Raw genomic sequence first — 20,553 nt, forward strand, 5'->3', positions numbered from 1 at the left:
TGCACAGTACATGTCGCAGTAATTAGGAAACTAGTTACTCGGAAAAGGAGTCACAATAAACAGAGCTGTCACTGGACTGATAATTAATAGCATGCCAATAAAAGACATAAATGACGTTTGAACTTGCATATAATATATGCAAGTTATATTTCATGTTACATATTATATATATATATTAATTGTACTAGATATTGCACACATTTAAAAACTACTCAAATTGCTCCACTTAATTAAAAACAGATACAAGTTTTAGTTAAATTTACAACAACAACAACAACAACAACAACTCAAGTTAAACTTAATTACCCTTTAGACATTTTACTGCTTTTTTTCTAGAGTATGTGGCCTGAGAATCCTCACCATGGTCTACACAGTGTTTGACCCCTGCATGCCCCTCCTCTTTTGCTCTTTTGCGGCTCCACTGAGGCATTGTGGTAGGAGGAAGAGGACTCGCTTAACACCACAGGAATGTGAGCTGAACGAACCCTGGTGCATGGGGGAGGCTCTGCTCCCACGGGGGAAGAAACTTTTACTATCTTTATAAAACTGCTGATAACAGTGAGAGTGGCCAGAGCCAGAAACACAAGTCCTGTGTCCTATTAAATGTTCCGTCTGCATGTAGTGTAATTGGTGGGGGTTGGGGGCGGGGGCATATTGGGGAGTGAGACAACAGCAGTCTGCAACAGGAAAGGTGAGAAAAATGCCAGGAAGACTGTGTTGATGTGAGTCATGGGCGTGGACATAATGAAAGGCCTTGGATTCCTAACATAAAATGCAAGACAGATTCAGCAAAATACCCAGATGTGTCTCTCCCGAGCTAAAGTCAGTGAGTGTACAGAGTAGGCAGTGTTTGAGAGGATAGGCCCATTATGTTGTGTGCTTATTGTCATGATCACACGGTGTCAGACCTCTTCCTCCCACGTATTCAGTGGAACAGAGAAACACCAGAGAAAAGCGGGAGTCATGTCTCATGAAAGACTTCTGTCATACAGTTTTATTGGGCCGTACTTGAGAGGCACTACACGTCATGTGTTGCGTTGTTTTTATCTTCTGGGTGTGGCACTGCAATGTTGGGAAATCTAACCTAGGAAATAGTCTGCATGAAAACAACAGCGAATTAGCCTTCAGACATGCACACGGCGTTGCATGTTGTCAGCACGCCTCACTGTAATGTCGTGTAAGTGTCTGTGTACTACCACCAGGGTGGTTTCAGATAAAAGGTTCAAACGAAAGCACAAGTCCAGTTGTTTTTACAGTTTTCACAAGGCACCTGATTCCACCCACACCTCCACTCCCTTTGGATGAGTGCCAGCAGAGCGGCAGGGTGGAGCTGTCAGTGTGAGGGTTAGTATTTAGGTGAGACAAGTTATTGGTCTCTCTCTCTCTCTCTCGCTTTTTTTTTTCTTGCTGTTTGAATGACGAAACCAATAATATGCTTGAGACTTGGCGATTGGTCCAAAAAGGCTTTTGAATTAAACCCTGCCCCGCTTACTGTAACATACTGCACATATACCCTGTTATTTGTTGGCCTGTCAAAAAGACCTATTACATATTCAATTGCTGTGTTTCCTCAGGCTCTCCTGATTCACTGAGGACTCAGGAAATAGAAACAAGAACCCACCACCACCATCAACACCACCACCTGCCCCAAATTGTTGTTGTTTTCCACTAGACTCGTTCTGCTGCATTTCAGATCAACTTTGAGGGGGGGGGGGGTGGGTGGTGTTGGTAGAGTGATTATGACTGGAACTGTTTCAGTCACTCACTGACATGCACTTTGTATCTTTTCTCGTGCATAATGCATTTTCGGTGAAACCAACCACGTCGTGTGTTTTCCCTCTGACTCACAAAATCCAATTAATCATTGCTTAACCAAAGCAATCACCTTCCACAGCTGGTTAAAAAAAAATGTGCACAAAAATAAACTACACAATTAAGCATGACCCCTTTGTAGAAACTAATTGCCCGATTATGTAAGATTAAACTCGTACTGTATTTCCTTCCCTACAGACCATTCCTGGGTTCATGGATCACGTCCAGACTAAAACTCTCACTGTTCCAGCATGCACATTTTTCTTTATCTCTCCCCTCCAACACACACACACACACACACACACTGTGTTAATCCGTAAAACAAACTCACCAAGTCACACCAGTTCAGTGTGTGCAGCTGGGTATTTGTAAGAGGTGAACATAGAAAGTGAGGTGTACTCGCCGGGAATTTCACAAGTGAATTTGAAGTTTTACAGAGGAGTGGCAGAGTTGGCGTAAAAAGGACCACAGTCAGATAAAATAATAAATAAATAGGTAATTATGATACAATATGAAGAAAAAAATGTGCGTTGTGACTGATTCCCCTCTCATGGTGACAGAAGAATCCTTTCCAGCTTAAGTGTCCTTACTACCTTTTTTCACGATAAAAGTGAATGCATAATATTTACCATGAGCTGCAGTTCACTGACTATTTTTCTGGGTACACTCGGCCACAAAATTGGTTTTATGTGATAAAAATGACTCTGTTAGACGAGTGTGTTTAACGGAATAATCATGAATGTATTAAAAAAAAATGATTGTGCCACAAGGGGGAGCCAGATCCTCATCATTCATAATCTTATTTCAAATTATTGCTTTTCATTTGAAAATCCTTCGTAAATATTTTAAAACATGTTTTGTTAACCTAAGCAATTTCTGTTACATTTGTAATATGCTTTTGTCACATTAGAAGGGGTGAGGTGAGGTGAGAGATGTTCAGCTTCAACATGCAACTCCACCAATAGGTGTCGCCAAATCTTACACACTGTACCTTTAAAATCAGGCTTATTTTTATATAATTTTGTTGTGAATCACAATTGTTTTGGTTCAGGGAAACTGTAAGAGAATGTCTTCAGTCAGAATTCCAACCTTTTCCTTAAATCCAGAATTCTGACTTTAATCTCAGAATTCATGATTGTTTTTGTTTAGATTTTTTTTTTTACATGCCTTGCCCTAATTCTTCCACACACAGACACTGCACATTAATCACAAAAAAAAAGTGCTGGAGTGATTGGAAGTTTAGTTCACGCCCCTAACACCACCCCCTCACCCCCACGCTTAGAGACAATAATCTGTACACAAGTATCACCGCTGTGTAGAAAGTGGACACCACCTCCCTCCCTCCCTCCTTCCCTCCTCCTGTTATCAGCAGTAGTCTGTGAGCGATCAAACACAGGGAGGAACCGCCTCTTTTGTAAGAGTTCTCCCTCCTCTGCGAAGGGTCGAAGTCTACACGGAACCAGCCCACGACAGAGACTGCACCCAGAGTCGAACTGAGGAGATTTCTATCCACCAACAGGGTCACCGACTTTCCTCTTGGCAGCTCCATGGCTCCACTTCTGAGGGGCAGCGCTTTTACGCTGCTGGCCCTTTTCTTCTTACCATCTGTAAGTAAACTATTCACTGTGTAGATATAAATTATTGCGCACAACACGTCTGCGTTAGAGTAACGGGGGATGGGGGTTAACAGGTGTGGTTTCTCCTCGTCCTCCCCTTTTTTGTAGTGAAAAGTTTTCAGTGTCCACTTTGGACAGGAAAAAGTCAAGTAAATCTGCAGTCCTACGTGTTTGCTGTCACTTATTGTATGTGCTCTAAGGTCACGGCACAGAAACGGCTTTATTTCCTCCTCCAGCTACACAGTGTTTCACAGCCGTAATACATGAGGAGGGAAAAAACAACAAATGTCCACGCAGTTTCGAGTTGTAATGTGGATAATGATATTAAAATCTTTACATTTAATGTTTCCTATTTATAACTATTAAATTGCGAAGCTGTGTACAGTCATTGCTTCTCTTGATTTGAACTGCTTTAATCTTTATTGATACGGATTTTGTCTTTATTATTACACTGTTCACTGTGTTTGTAAATGCACCAAAACAAACAAAAACAAGTAGTTAAAAGTTAAAGTGTACCGGCAGTAAAACTGACTCTGGCATCAAACGTTCATAGTGTAACAGGGAAAAAGGTTTTACACGAATCAAAGAAAAGGAGCTAAAGTACAGCATACAAAATGATTATTATTACTATTAATCAGATTTTTTTCTCCCTCTCTTGCATTGTCCGCTTGCAGCAAGTACCTGTGGGGGCAGAAGGAAACTGGCCGTGGTTACAGAGACACAAAAGAGACTGGGTTACAGTTCCCAGATCGCTGGAGGAGAACCAGGACTACTCGGGCCTTGAGTATATTGCATGGGTGTGCAGCCTAATTCTTGAATTCAAATAATTTAACTGTACACAAAGTATTTTTCCCACAGTTACATATAGCATTTAATGTGCGTCTAAAGAAGGTAATAGTTTAGAGGATGGCATATGCCAGCTCATTAGTGCTGTCATTTGATTAATGAAAGCCTGGAAGCGACAGAGTGTTTGTGAGAACAGCTCCTTAGACACTGGCGAGCGTCCATGATCATGATAATTTATATCATACTCTTGATGGGCCGTCTTTGTTCAGGTGTTTCAACTAACACACCTCAGATGTTCTGAAACTTATCTAGTTCCATATCTCGGGTAGTTACTGGTGCTGTAATTGTTGGGTACGAATTAATGAGGTTGTTTTCGACGATCTCTGCGCTGTTGGTTTCATCAGCGCAAAAAAAAACAATTTACATGCCAACAACAGCTTATTATGATAAACAGCATATCGTGCAACATGGTTGACGTTGCTTATAGAATACTATTCAGAACCTGAAATATTTTACATTAAAAACTACACTTTTCTATGTAATGTAAATCAGATGGACTGACTTTGTGCTTCTGTGTTTGTGTTTCAGATTCGCTCAGATAAGGATTATAACAGGGAGATATTCTATTATTTATCAGGGCCTGGTGTTGACCTGCCACCCATTGGACTATTTTCCATTAATCATAATAATGGCAAAGTGAGAATCCATTCCGACAAGCTAGACCGAGAGGAGAGATCCAGCTATCTGGTAACGGCATTTAAGAATCCTGTTTTTAAAACTTTGTGCATTTATTCTCCTATAATTAAGTTATACATGGTAAATAATTGGTGATATCTTTTCTCGTAGTTAAAAGGTTTGGCAAAATTCCGTGACGGGACCTTTGCTGAGAAAGACATTGACCTCAAAATAGTTGTTACGGATTTAAATGACAACGCACCAGTCGTCGTGGCAGAACAAGTTGGATTTGTCAACGAATCAAGTGCAGCAGGTAATATGAGACGCCTATGCTGATGACTCTGTTGGACAAGAGGCTTTTTTACCTGCAACCTGTCGCCTTTATTTATTTTTCTTACTTTATCGATTTCTAGGTACTTTGGTTATGAGAGTGATAGTTACCGATGCCGACCAAGAGGGCACACCCCACACTCAAATCTTCTACAGCATTGATGAGCAGAGTAACAGAGAAGGAATGTTCTTCATCAACTCTGACACTGGAGAGATCCGGGTTAAACAGAACACTCTGGACAGGGAGGTGAGGCACTGAACAGTCACTAGGTGAAGCTCACAGTCACACCTGACATACAGCTTTACCAGTACCATACCGGCCACACGGTTGGTAAAATGGATAGCACTCTTGCTCTCTGTCTCTGCATGGAGTTTGCATGTTCTTCCTGTGTCCACAGTCCAAAAAGATGATTTGGGCAAATTGGACACTCTAAATTGACCGTGAGTGTGAGATTGAATGATCGTTTATCTCTATGTGGTCCTGTGATAGACTGGCAAACTGTCCAGGGTGTACCCCGCCTTTCAGAGTATGTCAGCGGAGATTAGCACAGCACAACCCCTGCAACCCTTATGTGGAGGATAAAGCGGTAGAAGATGAGTGAGTGAGTGATTGAGTACCAACCCTTGTGTTTGTGTGGGCCCTTTGCACTGTGGGAAATCTCACCAGTGTAAATAATCAAATGAAGGATGTCTTTTCCATTTACCCTTTTCCGTTTCATGGTGCATGCTGGTTCACTGTCAAAACTGTGCCTACTCACATGAACTGAATAGAACTATTGTTAATATGGCCTGTGTTACCTGTGATTTACAAATGTCAAAATCACCGCTGTGCCAACAATACAATATGAAGTACTGTGTAAGTATGTTCTACTTTCCACCAAACAAAAACCAACAAAAACTCCCCGTTGGGTCACAGCCAGTGAGAAGAAGTGTTTTGTACAAACGTTAAGCAAATAAGAGGACTATTTCAAAAAAATGTCTGATTATTATTTGTTTTTGTAGACAAAAGATTCATACAGGCTGACTGTCATAGCCTCTGACATGAATGGACAGGCTGGAGGGAATACAGGAAGTGGTGAAGTTGTGATACAACTTGGGGACATAAATGACAATATTCCAGTACTGGAAAAAGAAACGGTGGGTGTGACATGATTGCCACAACTTTTTTTTGTTTGTTTGGCTTAACCCTTTGGCATCGTCATCGTTCATGTGTTGTTGCTTTTTTGCAGTATGTAGGTAGTGTGGAGGAGAACGTTGTCAATATGGAAGTAATGAGGATCAAAGCCATTGACATGGATATGATTCACACTGAAAACTGGCAGGCTGTCTATGAAATAGTTACAGGGAATGAGGCAGGCTTTTTCACTATCACTACAGATCGCAAGACCAACGAGGGAATTATCATGGTTCAGAAGGTAAAAAAAAAAAAAAAATTAGAATGTAAAGAAACAGTTCAATTATTATTATGAAAGCTAATGTGAACTGCATATCCTGTGTATGATCCTTGATTCTACAGCCCCTGGACTATGAGCAAATAAAGGCCCTCAAAATGGGTGTGGTTGTTTACAACAAAGCAAAATACAATTTTGGTAGCAGCCACACGGGAGGCACAATAGTACACAGACCCTACCCCGTGACCATCAATGTGGTCAATCAGAAGGAGGGTCCCCGTTTCCAACCAAGTGTCAAAGTTGTGACTATCTCTGAGGACATGACGCTCGAATCCATCAAAAAAGTCATCACCACTTATGCTGCTATTGACAGTGACACGCTGAAGACGGCCACCAACGTTAGGTACAGCCCCTTACAATAGTGAAAGAAGTTTTTCAGCACAGCTCTATTTCTTTGTGTCTCTGAATTTAAATACTTTGCAATGTGCATTTCCATACTCTCAGGTATGCAAAATTCAAAGATGAAGACAACTGGTTGTTTATTGATAAAAATACGGCAGACATCAGGCTGAATAAATTGCCCGACAGAGAGTCCAAGTTCTTGAAAAATGGAACGTATTATGCCGAAGTTATATGTATCAGCAATGGTGAGTTGTAAAAAGGTGAGGCACAAACTCTATATGGTAATGAAAAACGTTCAAACTAATGAGATTTTCTCTCATCTCTCTTTTGACATTCAGACACTCCCTCCAAAACTGCGACAGGCACCATAGCCATTCAGGTGGACGACGTCAACGATCATTGTCCAAAACTGACAGCTACAACTCAGACAATGTGCCTTAATGATAAAATCATCTACGTCACAGCGGTAGATGAGGATGAGCACCCCAATTCAGCACCATTTGAGTTCACTGTGATTGATGGAAGCGGCAAGGGGAAATGGACAGTGGAGCCTCTCAATGGTAAGACGGATGTCAATTTGGGAGGGGTTTAGTGTGTGGAAGCAAATCACTGGTTTGTGTACCGTGTATATTTCTTAGATCTAATTTGTATTAATATAAAAGTGGAAGATTCTACCTTCTGCAAGTACAGTACATACTGTAGATAGGAAGTGTTATTACATACTACATGGCACAATGAATGAATCATGGATGGTTAATGGTTTCTGATCCCTCCTTAGACACGAGTGTCATTCTGCGAGACCAAGCCAACTTGTGGCCAGGCATCTACCAAGTGAGACTGGAGGTCAAGGATCAGCAAGGGCTTTCATGTGGTGATGTTCAGGTGGTGGATGTAACCGTGTGCAGTTGCCTAGAAAGCACTAAAGCCTGTGTTGCGCGTAGTACATCGACTACAGGTCTTGGAGTTGGAGGTATCCTGCTTCTGCTCTTGGGACTGCTGTTGCTGCTCCGTGAGTTAATTATCAATTATATTTCCTCTTCCACTGGTCTGTTACTTCATATCATCATAATCTTACCTTTCCAGTGCACACAGATTGCCTCAACCGTCATGTTGTAGCATGCTAAGAGATGTGTCATGTGCCAATTGTTTATTACTTTTCAGTGGTGCCACTGCTGCTGCTATTCTGCCTGTGTGGTGGTACCGCTGGTAGAGATTTCAAACCAATTCCTTTTGATACAAAACAACAGCTGATTTCATATCACACCGAGGGACAAGGAGATGACAAGGTGGTTTAAAACAACGATGATCACTTTTAAAGTTCGATATATATTTTCTTGCTCTGTGAAAAATGTCGCGATGCTGCCTCAGCCTGAATCTTCCCGTTTTCTCATAGGAAGTTCCTCTTCTTCATATCCCAGTTGAAGTTGATGGTGGATTTACTACCAAGGACATCAACGACTTTAGGAGCAAGGGGCAATTTGACGGATTGACTAAACTAGGCGGAGGAGGAGGCTTTGGCAATGTCGTAAATGTATCCACGTTGACAGAAGAGGAGTTGCACCGGTACAATCTTTACAGAATGTTGCTGGCTGAGCAAGAGGGGATGAAAGGGGCACAAGAACACCATTTCTCCCAATTCAGCGGTGGGATTTTTAATGGGATGGCTCTGTCTGAACAGTTCCTTGGCGAGTACTATTCAAGAGTGAGTATCTTATTTTAAACCCCAATTAGATTGAAGTTTCATGCCTACATTATTTATTGACAGAGGGTAGAGTCTGTAATTTGTTTAATGAGCATGGGCAGCTTTTATCATACAAAATGTCTGTGTTACTGGAATAGGAATAGGAGTTAAAACAATTTGTGTTCTGTGTGTTTGCAGAAATCCAACCATGCTGCAGAACAATCTGAGCAGAAGGATGCGCTGTTGGTCTATGACTATGAGGGTCAAGAGTCCTTGGCAGGTTCTATAGGTTGCTGCAGCCTTCTTGAGAATGAGAATGATCTTGCCTTCCTCAATGACCTTGGGCCTAAATTCAAAACGTTGGCAGAGATTTGTCATGGATCAGCCATTGTAACTGAGGTTGATGAAGGGGTTAATATCTCTCCAAACAGACCGTTGTCTCCAGTCAGGCCAAGCATAAACACGCATGTCCATACTCACTCAGAAAGAATCAGGGACAGGGACAGTGTCAATGTCAATGTCAATACTTTTGACACGTCCAATGTAGCATCTGGGTCCTCCACTATTGTCAAGGAGGAGCGATTTACTGAGAGGTCCCATGGTTCTGCAACTCTTCCCAAAGTGCATGTCCAGGACAAGATATTGATTCCCAATCAGACCATGTTCGTACAGCAGCCAACCATGTACTACGCTGCTACGCCCATGTATGTAGTTGAGCCCCAGTCCAACGTTTTGTTTATGGGGGCCGCACAGCAGCAAGCAGTGGGTCAAATAGGCCATGTTGGGCTAGGTCAGGGTTTAGTGCAGGTCGGTGGTCTCCAAGGTTCTCAGGGTATGGTCCTTGTAGACAGGCATGTAGGAGTGGATGGAGTCACAGGGATGGCGGCACAAGGACTTTCTCAAGGATCTGTCTCCAGGTCCAGAAAGGTAGTGGTGGTGGAAAATGGATCCTCTGGTGTAGAGCAAGGCGGGCACTTGGCACAAGGATTTGTTAGGACGGCAAAGGGGTCTGCAGGGCAAGTTTTTGAGGTTAGAGGGCCAAGTTTGTCGGTGAGCTCATCTGGTCCAACGGAGTCAACTGAGGGCTTTTCGGTGACAACCGCACCCAGGTTGCAAGGGAGCCAAAAAAAAACTGTTGTGCAACGTAAAAAGGTGTCTGTCACTGAGAGAACTGTTGACTCTAATACAAGAGCATAAAGCTTAGCTCTGGTTAGCTTATACACAAATGTCACATTTGTTTGATGTATACCGAAACCTTCAGTATACCAAAAAAAAAATACTCCATATTATGAAATAGAATTCTTGATACAGATGTAGTGGATGGCTCGTCAAATTGTGGTGAAACCGGTGAATGGATAGGTTAATCTGCTTTACCTCCGACTTGTGATACCTCTCACGAGCACTACTGCTGATAGTTAGTGGTGTTAACAACATGAATATCATGGCCATGACAGGCATTCTATTTCTGTACTTGTGGTTGTTATTCAAATTAAGATTTGTTTATGTCAAAGTGCATTCAGCATTGCCAACATTAGTTGTTAGTGTATATTGTATAGCACTGGTCTAAAGTATAATGTAACCAGGAGAAATCAGCAGGAAAGAGGCATTAGTTGTTGCAGTCCTGCTGAGGGAAAAGCTGTACAACATATCTGGTCCCGAGAATGATTGAGTACCTATTGACAGTCATAAAAAGCACCCTATTTATTTACACTTGCAAAGCGTCATTGTGCCAGCAGCCAAACTAAACAGAACCAAACCCTGTCAGACCTACAGTGTGTGTATATATACAGTATTTTCTTATTAAATAAGAACCACCAACCTCGCTCTGAATCAACCATTGTCAGAGCACAAATATGTAAGTCTACATTAATCAAGTCTGAAGTCATATCAGCAAGACAAAGGCAACCTTTGGACTGTTTGTCACCTACGAGACAGCTGCATCACATCCACGCCCCAAGAAGAACAAACAGAGAGTGAAACTCCAACATATCATGCACTAGTGAATGATCTCAACACTATTTTAATGTAATGGTGTTAACTGAAATTCTGATTCAAATGGATAGGGAAATAAATAGTAACCTGATAATTTATAGAAAGATAAAAAACAGAGCTTCTATACTTAATATGCTTTTCCAAATGTCTGAGTGCTGTATACATTTGTGAAAATACTTTCGCTTTTGTCATGCCAGAAACTGCATGGAATATAGATGAATGCAATTAGTACTGTAAACGTGTTGAAAGCACATCAAGTTTAGATGAGAATGTTTGTATTGCTTTGCAGTCGAGTTATCATAGATAGAACCATTGGAGGCAAGATCACACATTCTCCATTATATAATTGCACTCTACAGAACTTTGTGATGCGTGTGTGTGTGTTAGTTTTCTATTGAAATAAGATCAAATTTAAATAATACAAGTGCCAAGGCTGTTAATTTTCTTATATTTTTTTTTACAAATGTATATTGTGGCGTAATTGATCACAGATGGATTTTGATTGTGATGTTTTTTATTGTGTGAACGGCTATCATCAAGTTTCTTGTGTGCGTGTTACTTTTAGAACACTACTAAAACTAGATTTGATTCTCTTAACCTTAATAAAATCTGAATTGAATAAAAGTTTATTGGTCCGCTTGTTTTACACAACAAATCAGACGCAGCACACACCTTTCCATGATATTATGTTTGTAAAATTCACATTTTGGACGTATATGTCAGTGCTAACTATTAAATGTGTATACCTATAGCATTCTGTGAGTAAATATTTTTTTTATGCCGCCTGGAAAAGGTTAATTCGTGCGTTGCATAAACAAAGGAAGTAGAAATACAGGTTTCATTCTTGGATCAAGGTCAAAGTATTTAACTAGATTAGTAACAGTTAGGTCATCATTTGTGGTTTGAAGTGAAATGTAGCTGGATAAACACCCAAACTAATTTGAAATTAATTAAAACATATTTTGTTTTATTATATTTTTTTTGCACTCAAGAATTTAACTGATACCACAGGATAATGATTGTACGTGCGCTGTTACCTGCGAGAAGACAAAAGCTGTCAGCTTTTCTGACGAGCAGTTATGCAGGGCACCAGATGAGGGTATGGTGTGGTGTTGACACTGCACACGGTCGTGTTGACGGCTTGGAGCGGTACAGAAAATAGTGAATTGGCATTCTCTCTTTTTCGTAGTGTTTCTACAGAGCAGCAGGTGAAAGAGCGTCTGGTTTTGTTATCTTAACTGTCACTTCGGTATGCATCCTTGTGGGCTTATACAGAATGGAGTTGCAAGTCGGGTGAGCTCTCCAGAGGTTTGTTATCATTCAAACCGCTCAGCATTATTGACTCAGTATAAATCAACTTTCTCCAAATTTCAGTGTTGACTGCAAACAATATTTGTTCTTGTTTTTGTAACACATTTTCTTTATGTGTGTTCACTGTCCTCCACACAGTATGTTACTTGGAGCCACATATAGAAGAATTGCGACTGTTTTTTGACTTCCTTAAGATACTGTTAGTAGTTCTGTAGCTGCACTGCAATGAAGGTAAGTTAAGAAAAAAGTAATGTTAAAAAAAGTGTATTAATACACTCCATAAAAAGTGTATTAATTGCAATTGTAGATATCAGACATAGGGACAAAACACAGATGTCCTAGAGATTAAACTAAAAGCATTTTAAAAGTGTTTTTCACACATTGCAGATAGAGCTGATCGAGTTTCATTAAAGCATTGAACTTCCTTACAGACATGTACAAGAGAGGTGCTTAACCTTTCTTGAAATTTGATCGGGGGAAACAAACTTGTCAAGCGTGGTTTTTATTAACTAATAAATTGATCAAGGAACTTGCCTGGACAGCTGTGACATGGGTGCGGCTAGAATGTCAACATATTTCAATTAACAGTTTCTTCACTTTTTGGTGTGAATGACATTTAAGTGTCAACACGGTTCACGGTTTGTCACGGAATTCTCCCTCCCTGTTGTTTGGAAGTGTTGTCACAAGCCTGCATTCACCGTTTATGATGAAGTCATCCGTCGATTCACGTTGCTTCACTCGTTGCCCAACATGTTTGCTCTTTCGTCAGAAATGGCATGAACAAACAAAGTGAGAAACGTGAGTCAGTCGTAGGGATGTGTGACTTGTTTCCTGCTTTTAGTCTAACACTAACATACCCAGAGACTTTCAATTCAATGTTTTAACTTAACTAAGTACAAATACACTTAATGTGAGAGCTATTTAAAATAAACTACAGTGCCTATGTACAGTGTTTCCCATAATTTAGGACGGATACAAAGCTATTGTCCTACACAGGAAACACCTTGATCAGTTGTTTTGCATTATTGTTTTGGTCTTTCCATGAGATAAGTCTCCTGTATATTGTGACGAGTTTAGCCTTTACCTCTGTGTCAAATAAAAACATGACGTGAAGTAATGAGAGGAATGAATGTTTTATTCGAGACTTGAGGGAGTGAGTGCACATTGAAGAGAAATGTTACAAAAATATTTAGGACAAGACCGCACTACTTCTTCGACACTGGCCAAACGTGACTTTGAAATCCGCACAATATAACAGTTGCATATGTTTATAATTGTAACACCTGTCGTGCTTCTTTTTTTTTTTTTGTCTTTAAAAGCCATATCTATATGCAGTGTATTTGAAGATTTGCTTAACAGCTATACTGTATTTTCATCATGTTCTGCACAATGCAATATGTAGTTGAACTGACTGTAGTGCCCAGCAACAATTACTATTGGCTGGGAATTCATTCAAAATGCCATGTCACTGTAATCAGTGTTATTATAATCAGTGGCGAACATCATGGCGGACGTCTTCCTCATCCTCTATTTCATCTTCTTCATATTCACCCATCTCGTCCGCTGTGGCGTCTTGGTACTGCTGATACTCTGACACCAGGTCATTCATGTTGCTCTCTGCCTCTGTGAACTCCATCTCATCCATTCCCTCTCCGGTGTACCAATGGAGGAAGGCCTTGCGGCGGAACATGGCCGTGAACTGCTCCGAGATCCTCCTGAACAGCTCCTGGATGGCTGTGCTGTTGCCGATGAACGTGGCGGACATCTTGAGGCCGCGGGGCGGGATGTCGCAAACGGCCGTCTTGACATTGTTCGGGATCCACTCGACAAAGTAGCTGCTGTTCTTGTTTTGCACGCTCAGCATCTGCTCGTCCACCTCCTTCATTGACATGCGGCCACGGAAGATGGCCGCCACAGTGAGGTAGCGCCCGTGACGAGGGTCGCAGGCTGCCATCATGTTCTTGGCGTCAAACATTTGTTGCGTGAGCTCTGGCACAGAGAGGGCACGATACTGCTGGCTGCCTCTGCTTGTGAGAGGCGCAAAGCCCGGCATGAAGAAATGCAAGCGAGGGAAGGGCACCATGTTGACTGCCAGCTTACGGAGGTCAGCGTTTAGTTGGCCAGGGAAGCGGAGGCAGGTGGTCACACCGCTCATGGTGGCTGACACGAGGTGGTTGAGGTCTCCATAGGTAGGTGTGGTCAGCTTCAAGGTGCGAAAGCAAATGTCGTACAGGGCCTCGTTGTCGATGCTGAAGGTCTCGTCTGTGTTTTCCACAAGCTGGTGGACAGAAAGAGTGGCGTTGTATGGCTCCACCACAGTGTCGGACACCTTCGGGGAGGGCATGACGCTGAAAGTATTCATGATGCGGTCGGGATACTCCTCGCGTATCTTGCTGATGAGCAGCGTGCCCATTCCCGAGCCTGTGCCTCCTCCCAGAGAGTGTGTGAGCTGAAAGCCCTGCAGGCAGTCGCAGTTCTCGGACTCCTTCCTCACCACGTCCAGAACTGAGTCAACCAGCTCGGCGCCCTCCGTGTAGTGACCTTTGGCCCAGTTATTTCCCGCTCCACTCTGACCTGCGTTGTTGAAGGTTTAAACACAAATAATATTTGACAGATTATTGCACTGCTCTCTGCTAAGGCAGACTTTACAAATTATTATTGAGGTCTAAACATGATGAACTGTGACCCTTATTTTTATATTTGAGTCAGAGTTAAAGGTCCAGCACATTGGGGGAGGACTCCTCACTCCTCCCTTTCCCGAGGGCATCAGGGAACAACAGTGGCTTACGCATCCCAGGAAGGAATTGCAAAAAAAAGGCCACAAAAATCACACAATTCAAATGCTGATGGGTAGTATGTAACCCCCTCTAAATGTTGCACACTGGACCTTTTCCATGACAATTCGTCTTTGTTTTCTTGGTCAGCACAAATCACTCGCCATCCCTTGATGCAGTTCTTTTGGCTCCTGTATCCTCATTTATAATCAGCACTGCTGCAGTATCGCATCGCTGAGCAGATTGTTTTCTTTTTTTGTGTTTGTTTTCTGCTGAGTCACCATTACAGCTTACTCAGTCTGACACCGCTGCACGTGGACAATGGATCACACCGCTGGCACTTTGCTGAGATGCTGCAGAGCACTGCGTGCTCCCAACACACAGTGCTCTGCAGTACGCTTAGGAGAAACTCACCTTCATAGGACATGGTCGCAGCTGCTGACGCACACAAACACCTATTAAACTGCACGTGCATGGAGATGTCACGATGATTTAATGTCCACTCACCAAAGACAAAGTTGTCAGGCCTGAAAAGTTGTCCAAATGGCCCAGAGCGAACCGAATCCATGGTTCCTGGCTCCAGGTCCACAAGAATGGCCCTTGGGACAAACTTGCTGCCTTTTGAATGAACAACAGCAGAGAATAGAGGGACAGAGGGAAGTAATGGATAGAAGGGTGGAGTAAGAAACAGCAGAAATGAAGTAATTTCTACTGAGCTGTGGAAAAACCCCTCACAATATCTCAACATATGATTTTCCTCCATATTTAGTAAACTGATCAGAAAGTGTTATTGGTGTTTTTTTTGTTTTTTTTTAAAAAGCTTATTGCACATCCTTTTATGTGCTTGTTTCTTGTGCCATCCTCTCTGCCTGTGGCCTGTGGCCCTTCGAGCAAGCAAAGTGCTGCAGCATGCTGCGCTACTCTGAGCCGACGGAGGGTTCCAAGTGCTGAGCTGTGCAGACTCTATTCTAACAAAGATGTGATCCTCCCATGCCTCTTGTTTTCCTCTCACCCACACTACCTGGCCATGTAAAAAGTCTGCCACTTTCCCCCCTCTTCACCGGGTGCTGCATGCAGTAGTAACCCAGTAGGTGACTCTGATGTCAGCATGCAACATGGAAACAAAGGATCAATTATGCCTGCTGCTAGGAAATGGGATAGGGTTGCAGTTGGTTAATATGCTATGTCAGCCCTGTGTTTTCTTTGTGTGCAGGCCTTTTATTTAGCCAAAGCACGTGATGTATGATGACCCTGGGTGCATATCGCCCAGTTTGCACTGACTGCTTCTGAAAGCGTCATTGCTCCACCGTCTTCTTTTCTTTTAATTGATAAACTGAGTGGCTGAGCGACACATGCATTTGGAGTGACCTTCAACATGCCACACCAATAAAAATCAGACACTGAGATGAGAGAGTGGCGTGGTGAGCTTGGCGGCAGCGAGAGACACACTGCAGATACCTGTCCTTCCTATAGAGAGGGAAACAGAAAGAGAGAGAGAAAACACACACAGATAGAGAGAGAGAAAAGAGAGAGAGATTGATTTTAGCAGGTTCACTGTCCTGATTTCCCCTGCACTCATGGTAGGACCTACTTTCCCCTTGCAGTGAGCATACTGTGTCATTCAAATGAGGTCTATAGTGGAAGGTCGTGCAAGGATAATTAAAAAAAATATAAAAAATCTACATGCAAGAACATAAATAATTGAAAACAACTGTTATTGTTACCCGATGCCTCATTGTAGTAGACATTTATCCTCTCCAGCTGCAGCTCACTGTCACCTTGATAAGTACCGGTGGGGTCGATGCCATGCTCATCACTTATCACCTCCCAGAACTAGCATGAAACAAACATAATGATCATCACACTGGAGTCATTTTAATAATAAGTAATGGAGCCAATGCGGCAGGTATATGGTGTGTAACTGCGTATGCAGCTGCAGTGGTGGGGGCCTCAGAGCCTCAAAGCTGCAGCTGCAGACTCTGAGCTCAGGCCAGCTGAAGCGTTCACATCAATATACACACATCATAAATCCACCTCAAACTTTTTCAAACGATAAACGGAGCCCTTAGGGTTGGAATGAAGGATATATATACATGCATTAATTAGTGGAGTATAAATGCCAGGGTCAATAATGCGCATTAAAATTCAAACTTGATATGTTATTTTATCTTCTTATAGTTATTTAGTCATAGTTTTACCTTCGCCCCAATCTGGTTTCCACACTGCCCAGCCTGGATGTGAACGATCTCCCTCATGGTGCGCTGCGGATGCGGGTAGAGAGCGTGTTTGTCTCGGCTTCGCCGGCGTCCAAGTCTTCAGTCTTTTACCGACGTGTTTCCTCAGAAGTCAGCACCTACAGCCTCATTTCTAGGGCGGGTGTTGGTCCGGCGATATACATAAACGTGCTGCTGGTCGGATGACGTTTACACCTCGGCGCAGCATCCCAGTATCTCCGTCGGCCAATAGGAGCGCTCCGGGTTGATGCAGTGGACCAGAGGATCCTGCTGCATCATCCTCCTCCTGACATCACTCAGTCCCGGGCAGAGGAGATGTGGACTCGCCTGTCACGTCTAGTGATTTTCCTGCCAGGAAATGTAAAACTCTCCCAGGAAAGAAAAAAGTGCCACAGTAATGTGTGGATTAAAGCTGTAGTATGTAACTTCTAAATACGAACAAATGCCTTTGTCAAACAACTTCAAACAATGATCCAGCTCCACACAACTTAAACAACTCATATCATACCCTATTTCTCCAAGTGTGACATGTGAAAATGCTTTGGTCAAAATACCATAAGGATGAAGCACCACAGCAGTTCAATCACCGTGACAAAACAGCCCTGTTCAGAACACTCTGTTTAGTAGTATCTCTTAAAAAGTAAAAAAAAAAAAAAAAAAAAGTAAAACGAAACTTAAGTGAGAGGAAATTACATCAGCCACAGAGGCTATTGGGAGCTAACAGCAGTTAGCATTTGGATAAGTGATCATTTGCAGGCTCTAGCAGGCACATTGCTGTCATATATAACATGTATTCACTGGACAGATAAATCCTCTGAGGCTGGAAGTTTGTGTAGAACTCTGTGCTGCACTGTGGAGCCAAGAATAGAACTTTTTGCGGGCCTCCGGTTTTCGGATACTGTTGCCCTCGCCAGCACTCTCGCATGTTCTCTCCGCGAGACAACAATTCCAGGAATTTAGCACTGTCACGTCCCAGTGAGCACGGAAGTCAACATCTTGTGTTTTAATTCCTGTAAGACTGAGGAGGACCACAAAAACTTGAGTGTGTCATCTTTTTTCACACCGACTGATAGCACCTCCAGAGTCCCAAATATAAGGATTTAAATGATTAAAAAGTTGATTTTGCATAATATGGGACCTTTAAGATCTCCCGTCGTCCAGGAACATCCACATGCTGCACACACAGGAAGTGTTTTGTTTGAGTTCAAGAGGCAACAGCAACATTGCGCTAGTAAAGTGAGATGAAAACACAAAGTGCCCATGAACAGTTTCCAAAGGTAATTCTATTTGTAATGGCAGTTTAAAGTGTTCCATCCATTCATCTTCTACTGCTTCATCCTCCACATGAGGGTCGCTGTGCCAATCACAGATGACATAGGGCGATAGGCATGGGTACAACGCCCCACTCTCACGATCACACCCACGGTCAATCTAGTGTCCAATCTACCTAATCCCCATATTGTATGTTTTTGGACTGTGTTTTGTCCATTAACTTTATTTGTCGTTATCACACCGGCACGAAGGGTGATCTGACGCAGACCTACTGTAAGTGTGTGGGTTTGCATATGGACGTATGTCCCCACCAATATGTACACGTGTGCAAATGTGTGTGTCTCTCATCAATTGTAGTTATTATTTGACAATTGACAAATATATTATCTTTTTCCTATTGTGATGTGTGTGGGTCTGGTGAGAAGTGTGTGCACCCCCCCCCCACGTGACTCATATATACTGTACTTTACAGCCCAAATAACATTATGAAATATTTCACAAACAAAAGTGTCACATGCCAACATTCGACACAAATGGCTCCTACACTGCTGCTCAGAAAATGGCTGCGTCCAAATGCGTCACAGCACAGCGCCGTGGGTTGTCCCACTTGTCACATCTCAGAATTCTTTGCGCGCCAGTGGCGGAGCAATAAGTGTGGCGGTAATGCGCCTTTCAATTCTTTTGCCAACCACCATAAAAACATAAAGTTCACAACAACACGGCAGACAACTAAACTCTATGATATAACATAATTATTTTTTTTGTATCATTTAGAAGCTTAACCACATTTGTCTGTTTGTCCTACTACTACAAGGTGAAAATTATCTATTTTTTTTACATAATAATTCACAATAGATATAGAAATAGATTGGGAATGCTGGTATGCAAAGGCCACCGTAAAGGCCACCGTAGTTCCCTTTACAGTCTTACCGTTAGATGTCACACACTAAAAGAAAACACTCACAGATATTCACCGTTGATCAATAAATAGTGGTTTATTTTAACAACTAGTATGGCTTATATACAAGTGCATTATGTCTATTAAAACAAAAACAATGACAATGAAACTTAAACAATTGGAAATTATAAATGGTACAATCGATGTTTTTTTTTTTGTTTTTTTTACATTCATTCAAATCTCCCGTCAGGAGATTCTGAGTCGCAAGGTCGAGAGAATCAAAACCTGAAATGTGTACACTGGGGACTTCATGTCAACTTGAAAAATCCATACCATATTTCCCACCCACACTACCATCTAGGAGCTTTTAAGTCATCAAACCTAGGGGTTTCCACACATTTGCTATTTACAAAGATAGAACCCATTTTTGTTCCATTTTCTACCAAAAGGAGTGTCAGTCTGTCCAACCGATTGCTTATGCTTGGCATTGCTTTTACTGAATTTTATTGTCATTTGACTCCAAATTCAGTCAAACCAAATGTTGACAAAGAACATGAAACAACTCCTTTGGTCGCAGTGAAACGGCTGCATGGGAGTTGTTCAATGGAAGCAACGGTTTTGTCAGTGTTTTTGATGAGTCACTGTCTTCACACTGGCGCTTGCGTGGAGTTTGGGTGAGACATAGTTCAATATCTGCAATACGCACACTGAGAGACTGAGAGAAAAGACACTCGCAGACAACGGGGGGGGGGGGAGTCGGAATAACGTGAAGCTACTGACCGATGAAGCCGACCCAGTCTCCGCTGCACATGCCAAGAATTCCATATTAAATCCAGGCTTCTCTCCCCGTCCCCACAAAGTACATCACACATGGCTCTACTGCAAAAGTTGAAATTAAACGAGTAAAAATCCCAATCCAATTTCCCTTTTTCTTTTTTTTTTTCTCTTTTTTACTGTTAAGATGTCAAGCGCCACCAAAACCAGTTATCACATGATTGCAGGGCATTGTGCTTTGAGGCTTAGCAGCATAACATACATACATTAAAATATTCCTTTAAATTAATCACCTAAAAAGGAAGCTAGTTGATTTGAGGATAAATTAAAAGGATCACCCTGAAACAAGCTTTCATACGTTGATTCAAACTTAATTTCAGTTTAAAACAAACAAACAAACAAAAAAAACAAAAAAAAACACAGCCAGGTCAGTCCAGTCATTCATACACCAAAAGACAAGTAGCTTTTGTCAGTGCATCTCCAACTCGGATAAAATCAAATTTTGGTGAACAAAGTACCTGTGAAGTTGTACTTAAATGTTGTCTTTACCTCCTGAATGACATTTTACTCGATCATCAATACAGTAAATGTAAGATGATATAATA

At 42.0% G+C, this 20,553-nt stretch overlaps 2 protein-coding genes across 4 annotated transcripts; one reads left to right on the plus strand and one right to left on the minus strand.

Annotated features, from left to right (window-relative positions):
• The first annotated feature begins 3,285 nt into the window (after positions 1-3,285).
• LOC310928048 (desmoglein-2-like protein) lies at positions 3,286-11,287 on the plus strand. Its single transcript, XM_083890511.1, has 14 exons — positions 3,286-3,419; positions 4,103-4,225; positions 4,803-4,961; positions 5,061-5,202; positions 5,303-5,466; positions 6,222-6,356; positions 6,449-6,634; positions 6,736-7,013; positions 7,115-7,257; positions 7,351-7,572; positions 7,791-8,021; positions 8,174-8,298; positions 8,406-8,714; positions 8,892-11,287. Exons 1-14 carry the CDS (start codon positions 3,360-3,362, stop codon positions 9,888-9,890), a joined length of 3,276 nt encoding a protein of 1,091 aa, XP_083746637.1. The 5' UTR covers positions 3,286-3,359; the 3' UTR covers positions 9,891-11,287.
• Positions 11,288-13,485: 2,198 nt separating this feature from the next.
• On the minus strand, positions 13,486-17,025 carry LOC310928092 (tubulin beta-2A chain; the record flags this gene model as incomplete). 3 transcript variants are annotated; one of them, XM_083890566.1, is made up of 4 exons in its annotated part: positions 13,486-14,570; positions 15,278-15,388; positions 16,495-16,603; positions 16,969-17,025. In XM_083890566.1, 4 exons carry the CDS (start codon positions 17,023-17,025, stop codon positions 13,486-13,488), a joined length of 1,362 nt encoding a protein of 453 aa, XP_083746692.1. The 3 variants fall into 3 exon arrangements, with proteins under 3 accessions (XP_083746692.1, XP_083746691.1, XP_083746690.1); XM_083890565.1 differs by having other exon boundaries at positions 15,278-15,397; XM_083890564.1 differs by having other exon boundaries at positions 16,480-16,603.
• Between the last annotated feature and the right edge of the window lie 3,528 nt (positions 17,026-20,553).

The sequence above is a fragment of the Microchirus variegatus genome (assembly GCF_963457635.1).
Source record: "Microchirus variegatus genome assembly, chromosome: 5".
Taxonomy (NCBI): domain Eukaryota; kingdom Metazoa; phylum Chordata; class Actinopteri; order Pleuronectiformes; family Soleidae; genus Microchirus; species Microchirus variegatus.

Excerpts from the sequence above, each read along its gene's own strand:
- LOC310928048 (XM_083890511.1), top strand. The coding sequence starts at position 3,360 with ATGGCTCCACTTCTGAGGGGCAGCGCTTTTACGCTGCTGGCCCTTTTC. Across the intron at positions 8,022-8,173 it reads GGGACTGCTGTTGCTGCTCC|TGGTGCCACTGCTGCTGCTA; the intron begins GTGAGTTAATTA and ends ATTACTTTTCAG. Across the intron at positions 8,715-8,891 it reads TTGGCGAGTACTATTCAAGA|AAATCCAACCATGCTGCAGA; the intron begins GTGAGTATCTTA and ends GTGTGTTTGCAG.